The following is an 18,607-nucleotide window of genomic DNA, read 5'->3' as shown; positions in this document are numbered from 1 at the left end:
CAGCTGATCTGTGCAGGCTCTGAGTGCACGACGAGGGATCCCATCCGGACCCGTCGCCTTCCGAGGGTTCACTTTCAGCAAGGCCAATCTGACTTCGGAAGCTGTGATGGTGGGTATGGGTGTGTCCGGGACTGCTGGGGCACACAACAGCGGATTGATGGTTTCCTGCTCGAACCAACCATAGAATGCATTGAGTTCATCGGGGAGGGTTGCGCTGCTGCCGGAGATACGGCTCGGCTTCGCTTTGTAGCCCGTTATGTTGTTTAGGCCTTTCCTCGGACCAGCACTGCACGATCTTCTTAGCTGGATTCTCCCGCTTGAGTTTCTGCTTGTATGCCGGGAGAAGGAGCACTGTCTTATGGTCTGATTTCCCAAAGTCCGGTCGGGGGATGGAACGGTAGGCGCCCTTGATTTTTGAGTAGCAGTGGTCAAGAGTGTTGTCGCCCCTGGTGGGACAGGAGATGTGCTGGTGGAATTTTGGCAGTACGCTCTTGAGGTTGGCCTTATTGAAGTCCCCAGCCATGATGAACAAGGCTTCTGTTTTGTAGTTGTTTATAACTGTGTACAGTTCGTCCAGCGCCTTCCTCACTTCTGCCTGGGGTGGGATGTAAACCGCTGTGATAATGGCTGAAGTGAACTCTGAACTCACGTGGAAGATAATATGGGCGGCACTTCACGGTCAGGTATTCCAGGTCCGGGCAGGAGTAGGTTGCCAGGGTCTCCACCTCCAAGCACCAGGAGGAGTTGATGAGGACGCAAACCCCTCCAACCTTCGCTTTGCCTGATGACCCGATGAATTGAGATGTTTGGGTCCTCGTGTGGGGTCTCTGCCGATTTGGGGATCTTGGGTCGCAGGCAGGGGCTTCCTGAGGCAGGTAGGGTAGGTCCCATGTTCTGTTCCCTCTTTGGGCGCTCCAAAGCCTCCAAGGAGTCAGGCCTTGGAGTAGGCCCGGTCGGGCCTCCATGTGGATGCCTCATCAAGGGGTGGAACTCGGGGGAGCTGGTGGCCACCGTTGGCACTCCATGGGATGGGCCCGGCCTGGCACTCAGCACCCACTCCCCCTGATCGGTGCCCAAAGAGCCCTGGGGTTCACCTTGGGTCGGAGGGGCAGCTGGTTCAAGCCACGGCTGCCCCTGCATCATCTGGTTCTGCCAACCCCGGCGGTTACCCATGGTCTGCACCATCGTGTTGACTCCCTCGGCGATGCTCCTCAGTGATTGGGTCATGTTCTGCAGCACCTCAACCATGCCCATCTGCGACTGCGCCAGGTCCGCAGCACCTCGACCATGCCCACCTGAGAGCGGGACATGTCCCGCAGAACCTCATCAAGGTCAGCCTGGTACTGGGTGACATCTCCCAACGAGGCAGACATTCTTCCGAGACCCTCAGCCAAGGCCGTGACCGACTGAGCGACGCCTTGGACACCTTCACTCATGCTGCCAACGTCGTGCACCAGGCTCTCCACTGCAGTCGCCACCCTAGCAGTGTTGGCCTCGGTGCCACGCATTGCCGGCAGCATCTCCTACGCCCGCAGCCCCTGGAACTCCTCCAGACGGCTAGGAATCTGCTGCGTGATAGTGACATCTCCCTCTGAATGCCCTGACCGCTCTCTATCATCTCCATCAGCTCTGGGTACCTCTGTACTGCCGGGGGTGACAGCTGTGCCGCGACTATAACAGTTGCACCCTCGGAGCTCTCCTCCAAGGTGTTCTCCTCGGAGTCAGGAGAGGGGGCCACCCGGGTGGGCCGGCGCCATTGGCTGTTGGTCCTGCAGGAGAATGGACATGTGGTCAGTGGGAGGAATGGGTCAGTCAGTAAGGCAATAATAACTCACTTGTGACAGGTCCCCCGGGTGGGCCTGGTGGTTCCTCACCTCTACGGTGTCCGCCAACCTCTGCATGGATGGCTGTCTGTCCTCGGCCACACCGGTTACTTCCAGGGCACTCTCCTCGAAGGAGATGAGGGTTCTGATCTCTGGCACCCCTCCGCCAGTCTGGGCCCTCTCCCAATGATTGTGGGAGAGCTTTTCCTGCGGAGACTCAGAGGGGGGCATCGTTAGACACTCGCATGGTTCACAGTGGTGGGAAGGAGAGTGTGGAGGGGGGATTGGGTGGGGGGGTGGGCTGAAGTGGGAATGGGGTGGAGGGAGAGTTGGGGGTCACATGGGGAGTTGGGTGGGGGGGGGGGGTGGATGCTCCCTTGTGGGTGGTGTAGGCTGTTGACCTTTTTATGGCACTGGAGGCCTCCTGGTCACACTCCCCCAGCTCACAGTCGGCCCCACCTCGTCCCAGGCAGCACTGGCTGCCTTGTGGCTGACTCTTTGGGACCCTCGAGGGGGACAGGACATCCCTCCTGACCTCCACGGCATCTAGCAACCTCCCCAGGTCAGCATCCCTGACTTGGGGCCAGTCCCCTCAGCATCGTTATTGCGAGCTGGCTGGGGCTGTCTGAGCAAGTGCGGCTTCACTGCTGCTCGACCTTGTTAGCGGGGGCTTGCGAACGAGGTCCCGGCGAATCAGCTGCTGAGCCGGCATTTGTGACGAGAAGCCTGCGAGGCCTCGTTAAGAGGACCAATGAGTGTTGAATTGTGTTGCCGGCCTCACTGGGCCTCGCGCCGGAAATCTCGTGGCAATTCACGCTCGCTACAACACTTAGAAACCTTTCCGGATGATTGTGCCAACTCTGTTGTTTGGTAGACCCGATAGCCGATAATTTATCAAACGATGATCTGCAAAATTTGATTAAAGTTTGAAAATCATTCGATGCTTTTTTAACCTCATAAGTAACAATAACCAGGGCTAAATTTAATTAATGTGCCCAGCAGCCAGGGGAACCATCATTACTGAGATACGAAATGGAATGAAAGTTATCGTAGTCCCAGAGACCATCTGCTACTTTCTCCTTTGAGAACTGACTGGTGGTGATTTAACCTGAGGATCACCACACCTCAGCTGGGAGACAAGGTTGAGAAGGAGGAGCCTGCATGAATAACCGCAACTGGTATGGGAATTAAACATGCGCTGTTGGCGTTGCTCCTGAGCTGTACAGAGTGGCTTAAAGCTAATCTGGTGATCTGGGGCCGGATTCTCCGACCCCCCGCCGGGTCGGAGAATCGCCGGGGGTCTGGAGTGAATCCCGCCCCCGCCGGCTGCCGAATTCTCCGGCACCGGATATTCGGCAGGGGCGGGAAACGCGCCGCGCCGGTCGGCGGACCCCCCCCCCCCCCGGCGATTCTCCTGGCCCGCGATGGGCCGAAGTCCCGCTGCTGGAATGCCTGTCCCGCCAGCGAGAATCAAACCACCTCTCTTACCGGCGGGGCTCCGGGGTCCTGAGGGGGGCGCGGGGCGATCTGGCCCCGAGGGGTGCCCCCACGGTGGCCTGGCCCGCAATCGGGGCCCACCGATCCACGGGCGGGCCTGTGCCGTGGGGGCACTCTTTTCGCTCCGCCTCGACCACAGCCTCCGCGATGGCCAACGCGTAAGAGACACCCCCCCCCCCCCGCGCATGCGCGGGGATGACGTCAGCAGCCGCTGACGCTCCCGCACATGCGCGGACTTCTGCCGGCCAGCAAAGTCCTTTTGGCCCCGGCTGGCATGGTGCCAAAGGCCTTCCACGCCAGCCGGTGGAGCGGAAACCACTCCGGCGGGGTTTTGCCCCTCACAGTGAGGGCTTGGCTCCTAAAGGTGCGGATTCCGCACCTTTGGGGTGGCCCGTCGCCGGAGTGGTTCCCGCCACTCCATCCCGCCGGGACCCCCGCCCCACCAGTTCGGAGGAGATTCCCGGCTCTGAAATCTGAGCTAATCAATGATAGAATAGGCAGACGATGCAACCAGACATGATTCAAGGGAAATAAGAAGCAACCTTTGAGAAAGCTATCCAGTTTGTACGGCAATCTGAAATCTGTCTTCAAATCAGATCCATAACAAGTGGATAAAGGAAACCTTGATGGAAAATGAACTCCGCTGCCCAGCTAGTGAAATAACACAGAAACAGGGGGCTGGATTCTCCGCCGCCCGACCCCGAAATCGCATTCCTTTGCGACCTTTGCGACCCACGCCGGCCGACCTGCGCGACCCACGCCAACCGACCTTCGCGGCCCACGCCGGCCGACCTGCGCGACCCACCATTTTCTCTTAGCTTGTTTGCTGCTGACAAAAATGGAGGAAATGGTTTTGGGTCCCTTTGGCCCTCGTACACGCTCCTCCAATGGAACCTGTTGGATGAAGGTGAAGCCTTCCGGCGTCGGAAAGTATGGAGTCTCCGTCTGTCCAAAGTTCTGCATTTTTTTCCTGTAAAATGTTATCAAATAAATCCCCCCACGAACTTGTAAAAAAAAATGAATAAAATAAATGAAAAAAATTAAAATTAAATGAATAAAAATGAATGAATAAAACCCCCCCCGAACTTGTAAAACAAAAAGCTGCGACCGTTTTTTAAAAAGTGGCCGCACTGCGCATGCGTGCCAGATCATCAGCGCGCATGCGCACAACCATGCAGATGCACGCCGATGATCTAGCATGCATGCGCAGTGCAGCCGCATTTTTTTGACATGTTCGCGGCCATTTTGAAGGCCGCTTGCAGCCGCCGTTATTAACAGCCGGCTGCTGCGGCTGTTGCGCGCAGATTTGCTCGATCGAGAGCGCCGCGACGGACGGCTCCCGACGACCCTCCCGACAGCCGCCCGCGGCCCACCCACGGGTCGCGCCCCCGAGTTTGACAATGCCTGCCCTAACTGACCAGTAGAGTGACCATATTGGCACTGCAGATCAAAGTGCCACCACAGATTTGATCAATGTCCGACAGGCCCGGGCCGGTATTCTGGAGGTCCCTGGGCTTGGGCATGTGTGCTGGAAGCTGCAACTGCGGCCTGTCCTGCGATGTAAATAAAAGGTTATAATGACGGACGGCTGACCTTGGCGAAATTATTACCGTCCCAATGATTTCAATGCAACACTTCAGCAAGCTCGCAAAATAAAAACATTAGAAAGAGTGGAAGATCCCAAGAAAATTGCCAAGGTTGAGACAGCACAGCCATGTATCCTGAGTGGTTTCACAGATACCGGACTTTCATTCTGGAATGCAAAGACGTCGGTGAATGGCCACCTCACAAACTTTAAGTTGGGCGGAGGAGCCGGTATTAAGGTTCCATTGGACAAAGACCTGTGTCTTAGGGATCTCTGGCTACAAACAATATAGTGAGTACAGGAATAGGAGGGTAGAGCAGATGAATGCATGGCTGAAGAGATGGTGCAGGGCGAGAGCGTTAGGGCAGGATTCTCCCGCAATCGGCGGGATGGCCCATGTCCATTTCACGCCGGCGGGACTGGCCGAAAAAAAGGAGGCCGCTCGGCCCATCGGGGCCCGGAGAATTGCTGGGGGGAGGGGGGGGGGGCGCTGCCAACGGCCCCCGACCGGCGCGGCGTAAACCCCGCCCCCGCCCGAAAACCGGCGCCGGAGAATTCGGTAGCCGGCATCGGAGCGGCGGGGCGGGATTCCCACCGCCCCCCCGTCGTCTCCCATCCGGCGGGGGAGGGGGGGGGGGCGGAGGCGGAGAATCCCGCCCTAGTTTCTGGGGGAAAATGAGACGTGTACAAGTTGGGCAGGTTACAGAATGGGACGGTAATAATTTCGCCAAGGTCAGACTTCCGTCATTATAACCTTTTATTTACATCGCAGGACAGGCCGCAGTTGCAGCTTCCAGCAGTCCAAGCCCAGGGACCTCCAGAATACCGGCCCGGCTCAAATCAGCTGGTCGCTGCTCGTTTCCCATTGGGCGAGCTCCCAGCCGCTCAATAGGGATGTGCATACTCCACAAAGAGATTTATTGATGATTTCCCCCTGTCCTTCATGGTCACTATAACAAGGACCAACATCCTGGTGCAGACGTTTGCTCGTGACGTTGGAGGGGGGGGGGGGACATTTGTGTTTAAACTAATTTGGCAGAGGGGAGGGTCACAGTGTGAATGGAGTTACAATGGTGGGGGTGATGGACAGCCAAATATAGAAGAAAAGCCAAGGCAGTCTGGAAGGCAGAGCAAAGATAGAAGAGGGAAGATGGCAAGGCTGGGGGAGTAAGGCTGAGGATATGAGGGTGTTGACTAACACACGGTTGCATGATTTCAATGCTTTCGGAGACATGGTTGAGGGATGGGCAGGACGGCCAGTTCAATATTCGGGGGTATGGAATCTTCAGGTGTGACGGGCGGGGGTAAACGAGGAGCTGGCTGATACGGCAAAAGCTTCAGCCAGGATTCAACGATGGGCATTACTGTTGGCAGCGTATTAACATATTTTAAGTATTACCCAGGCACACAGATTGTGCACGCGGATGCCCTTAGCTGACTCCCACTGCCTATACACCCCCCCCCCCCCGGTCCTCTGATCCCGTCCCCGCCAGTGATGGACAAAGTTATGTTGGCACTTAAGGTTATGGATATGTTGCCTGTCACGGCCTCACAAATTCATGTGTGGACTCAAAAGGACTTTGAAAGGTGAAATTGCGCCATGTCATCCTACATGGGGGACAGCAGGGGAACCTTCCAGAAGAACTGTGAGCATTTGCCACCAAGCCACTGGAGTTTAGTGTCGAGGCTGGCATTCTCCTGTGGGGACCCCGCTTGGTAGTCGCCAGGCAAGGCCAAAAGATCCATTTTCAGTGGACATCTGGGGATTTCCTCAATACAAGCGCTCGCCTGGCGCTACGTGTGGTGGGCAGGTCTCGATGGCAATATTGAGAGGCTGTGCAGCGTGCCAAGAACATCAAAAGATCCCGTTATCAACCGCGCACCAATGGGAGTGGCTGGAGCACCTTTGGGTTGACTTTGCACGTTGACTTCATCGCGCCCTTCCTGTTGGTCGATGCCCACTCACAGTGGATGGATGTATACCGCTTGCCATCCACCACTTCGCGAAGCTACACCAATCATTCAGCGCCCATGGTTTTCCAGAGGTGCTTGTCGCCAATAACAGCACCTCCTCCACAAGTGAGGAATTTCTGGGGTTTACGCAGATGAATGAGGCGAAGCACATTCGAACCCCATATCGCCCTTCTTCGAACGCTCAGGCTGAGCGGGCAGTGCAAACCTTTAAGAGAGCACGAAAAAGCAAACCCTGGGGCCAGTTGAAACAAAACCGGCACGTTTTTAAAAATGATCAGACGGCGCCACAAGTTCTGACCGACACAGCGCCGGGTAGAGCGACTGATGGGCCAACGACCCCGAACCCGTTTGAGCTTGGCATTTCCCAACCTTGGTGGGAAGGTGGAGGAGAAACAAGACCACCAGAGGAGGTCAAATGACCACTCGAAGCACGACAGAATCACAGAACAATATAGTGCAGAAGAGGCCCTTCGGCCCATCGAGTCTGCACCGACACGTGAAAAACTCCTGGCCTGCCCACCTAATCCCATTAGCCACCACTTGGCCCACAGCCTGGAATGTTACAACAAGCCAAGCGCTCATCCAGGTACTTTTGAAAGGATGTGCGGGAAACCGCCTCGACCCCCCGTCCCAGGTAATGCATTCCAGACCGTCACCACCCTCTGGATAAAAAGGCTTTTTCTCAAATATTTCCAAACCTCCTTTCCCTGACTTTGAACTTGTGTCCCCCTCACAACTGACCCTTCAACTAAGGGGAACAGCTGCTCCCTATCCATACTCCTCATAATCTTGTCCACCTCGATCAGGTCGCCCCTCAGTCTTCTCTGCTCCACTGAAAACAACCCAGGCCTATCCAACCTCTCTTCATAACTCAAATGTTCCATCCCCACAACATCAATTGTCATAAAAACCACTCTGATTCACCAATGTCCCTTAGCGAAGGAAATCTGCGTCCTTACCTTGTCTGGCCTGTGTGACTCTAGACCCACAGCAATGTGGTTGATTTTTAAATGCGCTCTGAACTGTACAAGGTAGCCACTTAGTTCAAGGGCAATTAGGGATGGGCCACAAATGCCCAGCCAGCAATACCCACAGCACATGAATGAATTATTTAAAAAAGTGAGCGAGGAATAATTCCCACCATAACAGTTCCATTGGTGGTCATTTTGCAACTTGACGTTGCATAAAACAGACTTATAAATTCCATAGATAGCTCCTATTAAGATCTTTTCCTTCATCCAACCAACTCAAGTTTGAATTATTTGAATATTTACATTGAAACAGACACAGAAAATAGAAGCAGGAGGAGGCCATTCAGCCCCTCGAGTCTGCTCCGCCATTCATTATGATCGTGGCTGATCATCAAGTTCAATACCCTGGCCCCACCTTCCCCCCATATCCCTCGATCCCTTTAGATCCATAAGAGCGAGATCAAATTCCTTCTTGAAATTACACAATGTTTTGGCATCAATTACTTTCTGTGGTAGCGAATTCCACAGATTCACCACTCTCTGGGTGAAGAAATTTCTCCTCACCTCAGTCCTAAAGGGTTTACCCCTTATCCTCAAACTATGACCCCTAATTCTGGACTCTCCCACCATCGGGAACATTCTTTCTGAATCTACCCTGTCTAATCCTGCTCGAATTTTGTAAGTTTCTATGAGATCCCCTCTCACTCTTCTAAACTCCAATCAATATAATCCTAACCGATTTAGTCTCTCCTCATATGACAGTCCCGCCATCCCTGGAATCAGCCTGGTAAACCTTTGCTGCACTCCCTCCACAGCAAGAACATCCTTCCTCGGATAAGGACACCAAAACTGCCCACAATACTCCAGGTGTGGCCTCACCAATGCCCTACACAATTGCAGTAAAACATCTCTGTTCCTATACTCAAATCCTCTCGCTATGAAGGCCAACATACCATTGGCCTTCTTTACTGCCTGCTGTACCTGCGCGCTTACTTTCAGCGACTGATGCACGAGGACACCAAGGTCTCACTGAGTATCCACCTCTCTCAATTTACACCCACTCAAATAATAATCTGCCTTCCAATTTTAAATTTCACAGGTGAGTAAAAGGAACTTGGAAAAGGTCACAAGTCAATAAGGATAGGTTATCAAATTTTATTTCACCCAAAGTTGGGAGCAATTGGAAGAACATGAAAGATTTTTGTCTGAAGGGACAGTTCAGTTCAAAAAAGTGCTGAGGACAAGGACTCGAAGATGAAAGAGAAAAAGGACATTTAAGGATAGATGCTGTGGGCGGTGTTTCTGTGAAACCTCCTTGGCTGCAAATTGGTGTTGAGGGGGCAAAAGCTGTCAAGGGGCCACATCGAAGCAGCCATTCCAGACAAAACAAAGTGTCTGGGCGCAATCCTCCCATCGGGAGATAAGTCCCGAGGCCGGAGTGAAAACCGGAGTGTTTCACTCCGGCGTCGGAGGCCGCTCCCAGCCCCCTATTCTCCCGCCCCCGGGGGCTAGGAGCGGCGTCGCGTCATTTACGCGCGCCGGGCCTTGGCGCCGCGTAAAAGCGGCGCCGCATTCATGACGCGACCGGCACCACGTAAATGACGTCACCTGCGCATGCGCGGTTGCCGTCCTCCCCGCGGCCGCCCCGCAAGAAGATGTCGGATGGATCTTGCGGGGCGGCGGAGGAAAGGAGGTCCTCCTTCAGGGAGGTCCGCCCGCCGATCGGTGGGCACTGATCACGGGCCAGACCCCTTTTGAGCCCCCCCCCCCCCCCCCGCTGCAGGAACGCCCTCCCCCCCCCCCCCCACAGGCCGCCCCCCCAGCGTTCCCGCGCTGTTCCCGCCGGCAGCGACCAGGTGTGGACGTCGCCGGCGGGAACCTGTCGTGTTGGGCAGGCCGCTCAGCCCATCCGGGCAGGAGAATCACCGCTCGCCCGTTACCAACGGCAAGCGGCGATTCTCCCAGCGGCCAGCCGTGATTCCCGCCGCGCCAGTTTGGGGGTGGTGGGAGAATCGCGTGCGGGCGTCGGGGCGGCGTGGCGGTACTTGCGAGGCACCCGGGCGATTCTCCCACCCGGTGTGTGTGTGTGGGGGGGGTGGGGGGGGGGGGGGGGAGAATTCTGCCCTCTGTTTTCCAGAAAGCAGAGTTTTGTTTTGAAGACTTGCATGTCCACGGCTGAGTGGAAATAAGTTTGCAAAGTCCTGTGATATATCTTTCCCACAGTACCAGCAAGGTTGCCTTGTGGTAATGATACAGTAAAGTTGTAGCTAGACACACAAGATTGCAGTTACACAGGTAAAATTTGCTTCACAGAACAACCCTCCAGACAACATCACTTCATTTAGTTAGACAGTCAGGAAATCACATCTTAGGCAACACTTCAAAGATGTCTAACTGTAAAATACTGCTGCACATGAAATGAAAAAAATGAAATGAAAATTGCTTATTGTCACAAGTAGGCTTCAAATGAAGTTACTGTGAAAAGCCCCTAGTCGCCACATTCCGGCGCCTGTTCGGGGAGGCTGTTACGGGAATCAAACTGTGCTGCTGGCCTGCCTTGGTCTGCTTTCAAAGCCAGCGATTTAGCCCTGTGCTAAACAGCCCCTGTTTAAATATGGTGTGTTGAATGGATTGGGGGAGGCAGTGTCATAGTGGTATTGTCACTGGACTAGTAATTCAGAGACCCAGGCTAATGCCCGGGGCACCCGGGTTCGAATCCCACTGCAGCAGATAGTTACATTTGGAATTAAAGTCTAATGATGACCATGAAATCATTGTCAATTGTTGTAAAAACACACCTGTTTGTTCATAAGGAAGGAAACCTGCTGTCCTTACCGAGTCTGGCCTATATTTGACTACAGATCCACAGCAATGTGTTTGATTCTTAACATTGCCCTCTGAAATGGCCGAGCAAACCACCCAGTGGCAATGATGCCCACATCTAGGGGGCGGCACAATGGTTATTACTGCTGCCTCACAGCGCCAGGGACCCAGGCTCAATTCTGACCTCGGGTGACTGTCTGTGGAATGTTTGCACGTTCTCTCCGTGTCTGCGTGGGTTTTGTTGCTCTTTTTAGCCTTGGTTTTATTACCTCTGATTATGTCACCTTTGCTCACGAGTCGGCAGGTATCTTTCTGATACCGCCACGTGGTTCAAGCTCGAGTTATGATTAATAAGTCAGCACATCGCTTAGTAAGATTGAAATCAACGGTCATTTATTATATACAACAATTAATGCTTACACAATAATCCTACTATCTATATCGAAACCTACCACTACTGGCCAATAGCTTTAGGAAGGGCCCACCAGGTCAGGGAAACGAATGGCTTATCGAATCGGATCTGGCCCGCGGGATTCAAAAGGCTGATACGGGTCGATGGCTAGGAGTCTTTATTGGGTAGCGATCGCTGGAGTCAAACTTACTTGTTTCTTTGTCGAAGGTTCTTGCGAAGGTCGCGAGCAGGAGAAGAAGGGAGAGAGAGAGAGATCTGAACTTGGCCCCTCACTTTATAGGGCCCAGGGGCTTCCCGCCTCTCGGGGCAGCCCTTGACCTTGAGTCCCAAGTGATTGGACTTGTTCCCAATCACTGGGTTCGATATGCTCCAATAATGGGGCGTATCCTCGATCAGGGGGGTGGTCGATCACCTGTCTTTCTTTCGGCCACTGCAGGCGCCGACAGGTCTGGCCCGGCATTCAATTGCTAATATGTTGCAATTGTTCCCGGGGATAGCCGATTAAACTGCAGATGTCTGGGTTGATGTGCTGCTAATAGTCTTGAGTATCGATCTGGGCCGACTTCCCCAGAGCCGAATACGCTATTCTGTCTGCAGCTGTCCGTTTGTGTCCTGTTGGCTGCTTTTCCCATCAGCCTTTTCGGTTAGCCATTTTAAATCGGGTTTTGGCCAAATTAATAGGGAATCAGCCATTTTAGATGGCTACAGTGCCTCCTTGTGATCCTAACGCGAAGCGTGAAGGATCACAGAAATTTTGTCCTTTCCGTTCCCTGACCGGGGGGGCACCTCCTACATGGCCACTACTCTGACCCTAGCTATGCACAAAAATTTACCTAAACAATTCTTGAGGGCGCTATGTCAGGCAGGGGCATGTATCTACAAAATAAAAACATGGAACCTCTAATTTTACCAAAATACACTCATCAAGCATTGCATCATCCTATCTCTCTAAAACATACAACGACAATTATAACATTCAATATACTCTTTCCTGGCTTGGCAGTCAAGCGCAGGATCATACATTTTCTGTTTCTGGGGTTTTGTTTTTATTTACAGAAAAACACAAGTGCTTGTTCTTTATTTTTGTATTATAGGTCGCGGGGGTCTGGGGTCTGGTCATACCCGAACATTGGGGATTGGATCCGATATACCGGGGTTTGAGCGCGGTACGCTCTCCTTCTCCATTTGCGGAGGCGCATAGTCTGCAATGCACAGCAGAGTATCGGCAACGCTAACAGTGCTTCAATAGCGTAAGACAGGGAGTACCAAGTTATGAACTTGGCACACCAGGATAATGCAGTGTGGCTGGTGACTGGGCCCTCGGTACTGCGGGGCAGTGAAACATTAACGGCAGGGGGGTTTGAAGTGATGGGGTCCGCGAACAGGGTCGCAAAGGGGTTGGCGGATTAGGGGTCTGACTCGGGGTCGTCCCCTTCTCCCGGGTGCCAAATTCTGGAGTGAATTAATGTTGAGAGGGCTGCGTGGTATGAGTTGGGGTTGCTTTCGTCGTTGCGGCGAGTCTGTAGGAGTTGTCGCGGTGTCAATGGCGTTCGTCAAGTTGTGTGGGGATAAAGTCGGGGTCGTCCGTGTGGTTCGGTGGTCGGTGGTGTGGTTTGTTTAAGAAAGTGATGAGGAAGGGGTCACTGGAGTCGAACTCGGAGTTGCTGGGCGTGGGACCAGGATGGTAGGGAGGTGTGCTGTGGCTGTCGTCAGAGTCACAGTCGCTGTCTGTGCTGCTGCAGTCTGTGGGCGTTCCGGGGCGGAGTGTAAAGTTTGGGGGTGGAGTCAGGGGCGAGTCCGTGTTTGGGCTGGACGTGGAGGGGGTTGGTGTGGTCACGTTGGCTGTGGGCGGGGTTTGGTCTGCTGCGTCAAGCACGTGGTGGGCGTGGTTTGACTGGGCTCCATAAGCCTTTAGCTGGTTTATGTGAAACCACGCAGTCTTACCATTTTGGTATTTGATTTTGTATACCGATGGGCTTACTTTATCTGTAATGGAGTACGGACCCGAGTATTTCGGAGACAGAAATGTGCTGGGGTTATACACAGACAACATCACTTGTTGTCCTATATCATACTCCGTAGCATGTACTGCCTTATCAAAACAGGCCTTGCTCTGTTTCTTTTTAGTGCCCAGTTTAACAGCGGCTGCTAACTGAGCCGTTTTAACATTTACAAGTAATTGTTCAACGGCTTTCTCATGGGTGAGGGCCGTAACTTCAGGGCTGGTCAGGTCTAAACCCAACAAGTACTCTGTCCCTTTCATGGGGCGTCCGGTCATAAGGGTGTGTGGGGTAAAACCTGTGGAGGTGGAAACAGTGTTACGCAAAAACATCAGCGCAAAGGGGAGGACCGAATCCCAAGTGGTGTTGTTCTGCTGGACCATTTTTCTAAGGGTGGTTTTTAGGGTCCGATTCATGCGCTCCACTATACCACTCGACTGTGGGTCGCAATGTGGAATTTTTGGGTAATGCCAAATATCGTGAGGACGTTCTGCATGACCCGTCCCGTAAAGTGAGAACTGTGGTCCGACTCAATACTGCGGGGGAGTCCCCATCTTGTGAAGATGTGGTGGGTTAGGATTTTGGCGGTGGTTTTCGCGGTGTTGGTGCGGGCTGGAAATGCTTCCACCCATTTGTAAAAGTGTCTATGACCACCAGAACATATTTATAGCCATTCCTGCAAGGGGGCAATGGACCTATAAAATCGATCTGGAGGTTAGTCCAGGGGCCGTTAACGGGTCGGGTTTGGCTGAGATGTGCCTTTTTGGCATATCTATCTGGGTAGTTCTGAGCGCAGATGAGGCAATTCTCAATGTAATGGGATACATCTTCCTTGAGACTTGGCCACCAACAAAGCTGTTTGAGGTGGACTGCGGTGGGTTCGATTCCCTGGTGTCCATGACCATCATGGAATAAACAGATTATTTGGTTCCTATCCTGCTCAGGAACTACATAAAGGGTGTCCTTTAGCACCACACCGTCATGTGTGGTTATTGCATTTCTGTACCTCTCGTATGAGGCTGGAAACTTCCCTTTCACGATTTCAGTGAGAGCGCTATCCTGCTTCTGGGCCTCTACTAGATCTTCGATCCTAGTCTACGCGACCTGAACTGCACTCACTGGCGCACTCACTGGGGCGCTCTCGGGGGGCTTCCAAAAGTACCCATGCCTGGATCCTGCCTTAGCCAGTTCGTCGGCTTTTACATTTCCAGGGGGGGAGGAACGATGGTGGCTGCGGACTTTTATAATACCAAAGGTCCTGTCCTTGGCTTTTTGCAAAATATGGCGGAGTAATGGGGCTGAGGGGAGGGGTTTCCCATCCGCGGAAACAAATCCTCTTGTTTCCCAGAGGGGCAGAAATTCGGTGAGGCTGTTGCACACGTAGAGACTGTCTGAATATATGTCTGCTGGGCTGGGGAAGGAATCTGGGTGCTCTACAATGTAGGCGATGGCCGCAAGCTCTGCTGCCTGCGCGCCTAAGTGTCCGGGTAATTTTAATGCGATTTCCTCGAGGGCGCGTCCCTGCACGTCCTCCACATAAATCCCACAACCTGTTATGCTTTGCCCATCCAGGACTGTGGAAGATCCATCCACATAGATCCTAATGGGATCACACGTGTCCGGGTGAGGGGGGTTTTGAGATGAAGTGGCTAGTTTTCTGGGGGGTGTTTTAGCTATAAAGGGGCCTGTATTATGGTGGGGCGAGATGATTTCACACTCATGGGGGGTTCCTGGGTACTATAGATTGTCCACTAAGTATGTGTGTGTTTTGGTCCGTTTGACTGTGATGTCCCGTCCTTGTAAGTGAAGGGTCCACCTAGCAGCGCGGATTTGGCTGACGGTACCGTCTTTAAGTCGTCCGTCTAGTAAAAGTTGGGTGGGCGTGTGCTCGGTCAAAATGGTGATGGGGTTCAGTCCGGTAATGTATGATAAGTACTGGACTGCCCAGAAAACTGCGAGCAGGTGCCTCTCACAGGCTGAGAATCCCTGCTCCACAGCATCTAAAATCCGGGAGGCATAAGCCACGGATCTTAACTGGTCGTGCTGTTCCTGCAGGAGCACGGCCGAAAGGGTGCGGTCTGTGGTCGTTACCTCTATTGCGTAAGGGGAAAGCGGGTCGGGAACTTGTAGTGCGGGGGCGACTATGAGCGCCTGTTTTAATGATTCCACAGCATCCGTATGCTGCGGAAGCCATTCCCAGGGGGCTCCTTTCTTTAGGAGGTCTGAGAGGGGCGCTGCCTTGCTGGCGAAACCGTCAATGTGGTTTCGGCAGTAGCCAACCAGTCCTAAAAACGACCAGAGGGCTGAAACGTTTTGGGGAAGGGGCAATTTAGCGATCGAGTCAATTCTTTTGTGCTCGATCTCGCGTTTGCCGTGTGTGATAATAGTACCCAAATAGACCACTTTTTCTTCCAATATCTGGGCCTTTTTGGGGTTTACTTTACAGCCAATGGAATGTAGTAATTCCAGGAGTTCGGACAGAAGCTCAATGTGCTCTTCCTTAGTGTCTGTCTGCAGTAGTAGATCGTCTACATACTGTACCAGACATTCGGGGCGAGAGAATTTGGCTAAACCATTTGCCAGCTGTCGGTGGAAAATGGAGGGGGAGTTGTGGAAGCCTTGTGGCAGGCATGTCCACGTGTACTGCTGCGCTCTGAAAGTGAAGGCAAATTTATACTGGCACGCCTTTGCCAATGGAATGGACCAGAATCCATTACTGATGTCCAAAACCGTGAAATATCGGGCATGGAGTCCCTGTTTGAGCATTGTCTCGGAACTTGTTGCAACGGTGGGGGCTGCTACGGGGGGTGACTTTATTGAGTTCCCAATAATCTATGGTCAAGCGCCATGATCCGTCGGGCTTCCTTACTGGCCAAATCGGGGCATTATTAGTTGAGGCTACCGATCTTAGGACGCCCTGCACTAATAAACTTTCTATAACCTTGAGGATTTCTCCCTCTGCTTCTAGGGGGAATCCATACTGCTTTTGGGGTCTAGGGTCCGGTCCTGTTATTTGTACGGAACCGGTCATCCATCCACAGTCGTGTTTGTGGGTCGCGAATGATGCCCTGTTTTTTGCAGGACTGCCCTAACCTGTCGGTCCGTGCTGAGTGTGGTGGGGTTGAACCAAAACTCGCCTACTGCGCTAATTTTGTTCATATAATCCCCTATATTGAGCGTTGCGGGGGCTCTAGCGGATTTCGACATCTTCCAGACACACTGGTTGACTGGATCGAAAGAGAGGTGATGAGAATTCGTGAAGTCGATCCCCAAAATGTGCTCTGCTGTTGGAGGCAGGTCGACTAACATCCGTGCAATAGAAGCTCGGGCTCGTTGCTCAGCCGAGAGCTGGGTCACTGTGAGGCCATTTCACACAAAGGATGGAAACTAATTTCACCCTCAGTGATTGAAAAAGACTTCATGGCTTTTAAAAATTCTAATTGTAAAACAGGATTTTCTGTAATAATTCTCCTTCTAATTTTATAGTGAGGCCCCCAGTGGGTAAGCTGAGCTTGACCTGAGCAAGCAGCCTGATAAATAAGCATCTCACTGTCACCGCGAACCATCCACACCCATAGGTTAAGATTCCCTTCTGCAGCCAAATAAAGAATGAGAAGAAATCCTGTTGGTGCTGCTGGTTCTCTGCAGGGTTTAACCCCTGTCCTGGCTCTGGTAGTTGATGGAGAGCTTCCCCTTTGCCTTGCCCATGTTTAATGTGAGGTTGAGCCCCTCAAGCTATATTACCACTTGCCTCTCTCTAACATGGAGAGATGCCTGTGGACCATAATTACCTGGGACCCATGATGTTGATGGGGTTTCAGCAGTGGGAACAATATTGAATGTCACCGGAACATGATTTGTTTTCTCTTGTTGGAGATGCTGATTGGCTGTCCCCTGTGTTGTTTTAATGTAACCTGCTGCTTATGGGCCAGAGTGTGAATGTTGTCAGCAGCTGCACCCGCTGGGCTGGATGCTGCACTCTCAGCGCAGGCATCCTCCTAACCCGCACCGTAAGGCCGCACTGTCCCATTGAACCATGCGGGAAATCAGGTCAAAATCTGAATTAAGTCATTGTAAGGGGCTGCCTCATGCTGATTCTCTGAGCAGTGGACAAAATTCTGTGGCTTGTGATTGTCTCAGAGTTTGAGTCCTTTCAACAGTTTATGACATTTAAATGAACAAAGCATTTCCCAGTCCCTCCTCTGGAGGACGTGAATCACAATAATATTTCCTCGAATTATGCTTTATTTGTGGCAGACATTACTTGGTTGTACCAGGACAAGGTGCCTGCCATTGGCTTCCCGTTCCTACATTTAACCACAGAAAGGGAAATTTCAATAACCGATTCACATCAAAGAAATTCATAATTCTGGATTACTTCCTACTCGATTGAAATAGTGAAGTCTCATTTCCATCATTGTGGCTTGAAACCCAGTGCTAAATGAGTTGCCCGGTGACTATACGCCTGGCACAGGGTCAGGTTCGTGAGAGACTGGCACAATTAAAGCTAATCGCTACTTCCTAACACCAGCCTACTCTTCTTGAAGACAAGGAGTCCTCCAACTGTACAGCTTTGTCAAAAGCTGGAAAAGACATGAAGATCAGAGTGAAACATGGTAACGTGGCAGCTGGCTTAGGAGAGGGCCTCCAGACTCATACTGCAGCAGCAGAGTTGACCTGAGGTAACTGATGTACTTCATCCCGGATTGGGTTCAGGAACAATGCTTAATTCCCCAGTGTCTATTCTGGTTCAAGATAAGTAGTGCAAAACACTTTGGTAAATACAATCCATAAGGAGCATCTAGACTCAGGCGGGAATATTTTGAATTGCAGTTTTGACTTGTAACGTTTAATCTGAATTCTTTAATCTTTAATATCAGATCCGGCAAACATGTTCAATGCCCCAATTCACATCACCGCCGGTGGACAGATTGCAGGTAAGAGCATTGAGCTTTTTGAAATGAGCTAGTCTGTTGACATTGCTCCGCGCTGATAGTGTGAAAGGGCTCCCAGTAAAAACCAATCCGTGCAATAGAAGCTCGGGCTCGTTGCTCAGCCGAGAGCTGGGTCACTGTGAGGCCATTTCACACAAAGGATGGAAACTAATTTCACCCTCAGTGATTGAAAAAGACTTCATGGCTTTTAAAAATTCTAATTGTAAAACAGGATTTTCTGTAATAATTCTCCTTCTAATTTTATAGTGAGGCCCCCAGTGGGTAAGCTGAGCTTGACCTGAGCAAGCAGCCTGATAATAAGCATCTCACTATCACCGCGAACCATTCACACCCATAGGTTAAGATTCCCTTCTGCAGCCAAATAAAGGACGGCATATTAGCACAGTGGTTAGCACCGTTGCTTCACAGCTCCAGAGTCCCAGGTTCGATTCCCAGCTTGGGTCTGTTCGGAGTTGACACCTTCTCCCCGTGTCTGCGTGGGTTTCCTCCGGGTGCTCCGGTTTCCTCCCACAGTCCAAAGATGTGCGGTTAGGTGGATTGGCCATGATAAATTGCTCTTAGTGTACA

At 52.3% G+C, this 18,607-nt stretch overlaps 1 protein-coding gene across 1 annotated transcript in view; it reads left to right on the top strand.

Annotated features, from left to right (window-relative positions):
• LOC140425674 (uncharacterized) overlaps positions 1–18,607 on the top strand; it is a 456,765-nt gene that overhangs the window by 59,373 nt on the left and 378,785 nt on the right. The window contains exon 4 of the mRNA XM_072510172.1: positions 17,966–18,022. Within this exon, the coding sequence (XP_072366273.1) occupies positions 17,966–18,022 (57 nt within the window). The remainder of the gene's footprint in view (positions 1–17,965; positions 18,023–18,607) is intronic.

The sequence above is a fragment of the Scyliorhinus torazame genome, chromosome 6, assembly GCF_047496885.1.
Source record: "Scyliorhinus torazame isolate Kashiwa2021f chromosome 6, sScyTor2.1, whole genome shotgun sequence".
Taxonomy (NCBI): domain Eukaryota; kingdom Metazoa; phylum Chordata; class Chondrichthyes; order Carcharhiniformes; family Scyliorhinidae; genus Scyliorhinus; species Scyliorhinus torazame.
The sequence above is the reverse complement of the archived record's forward strand: the minus strand, read 5'-3'. Positions and strand labels throughout refer to the sequence as shown.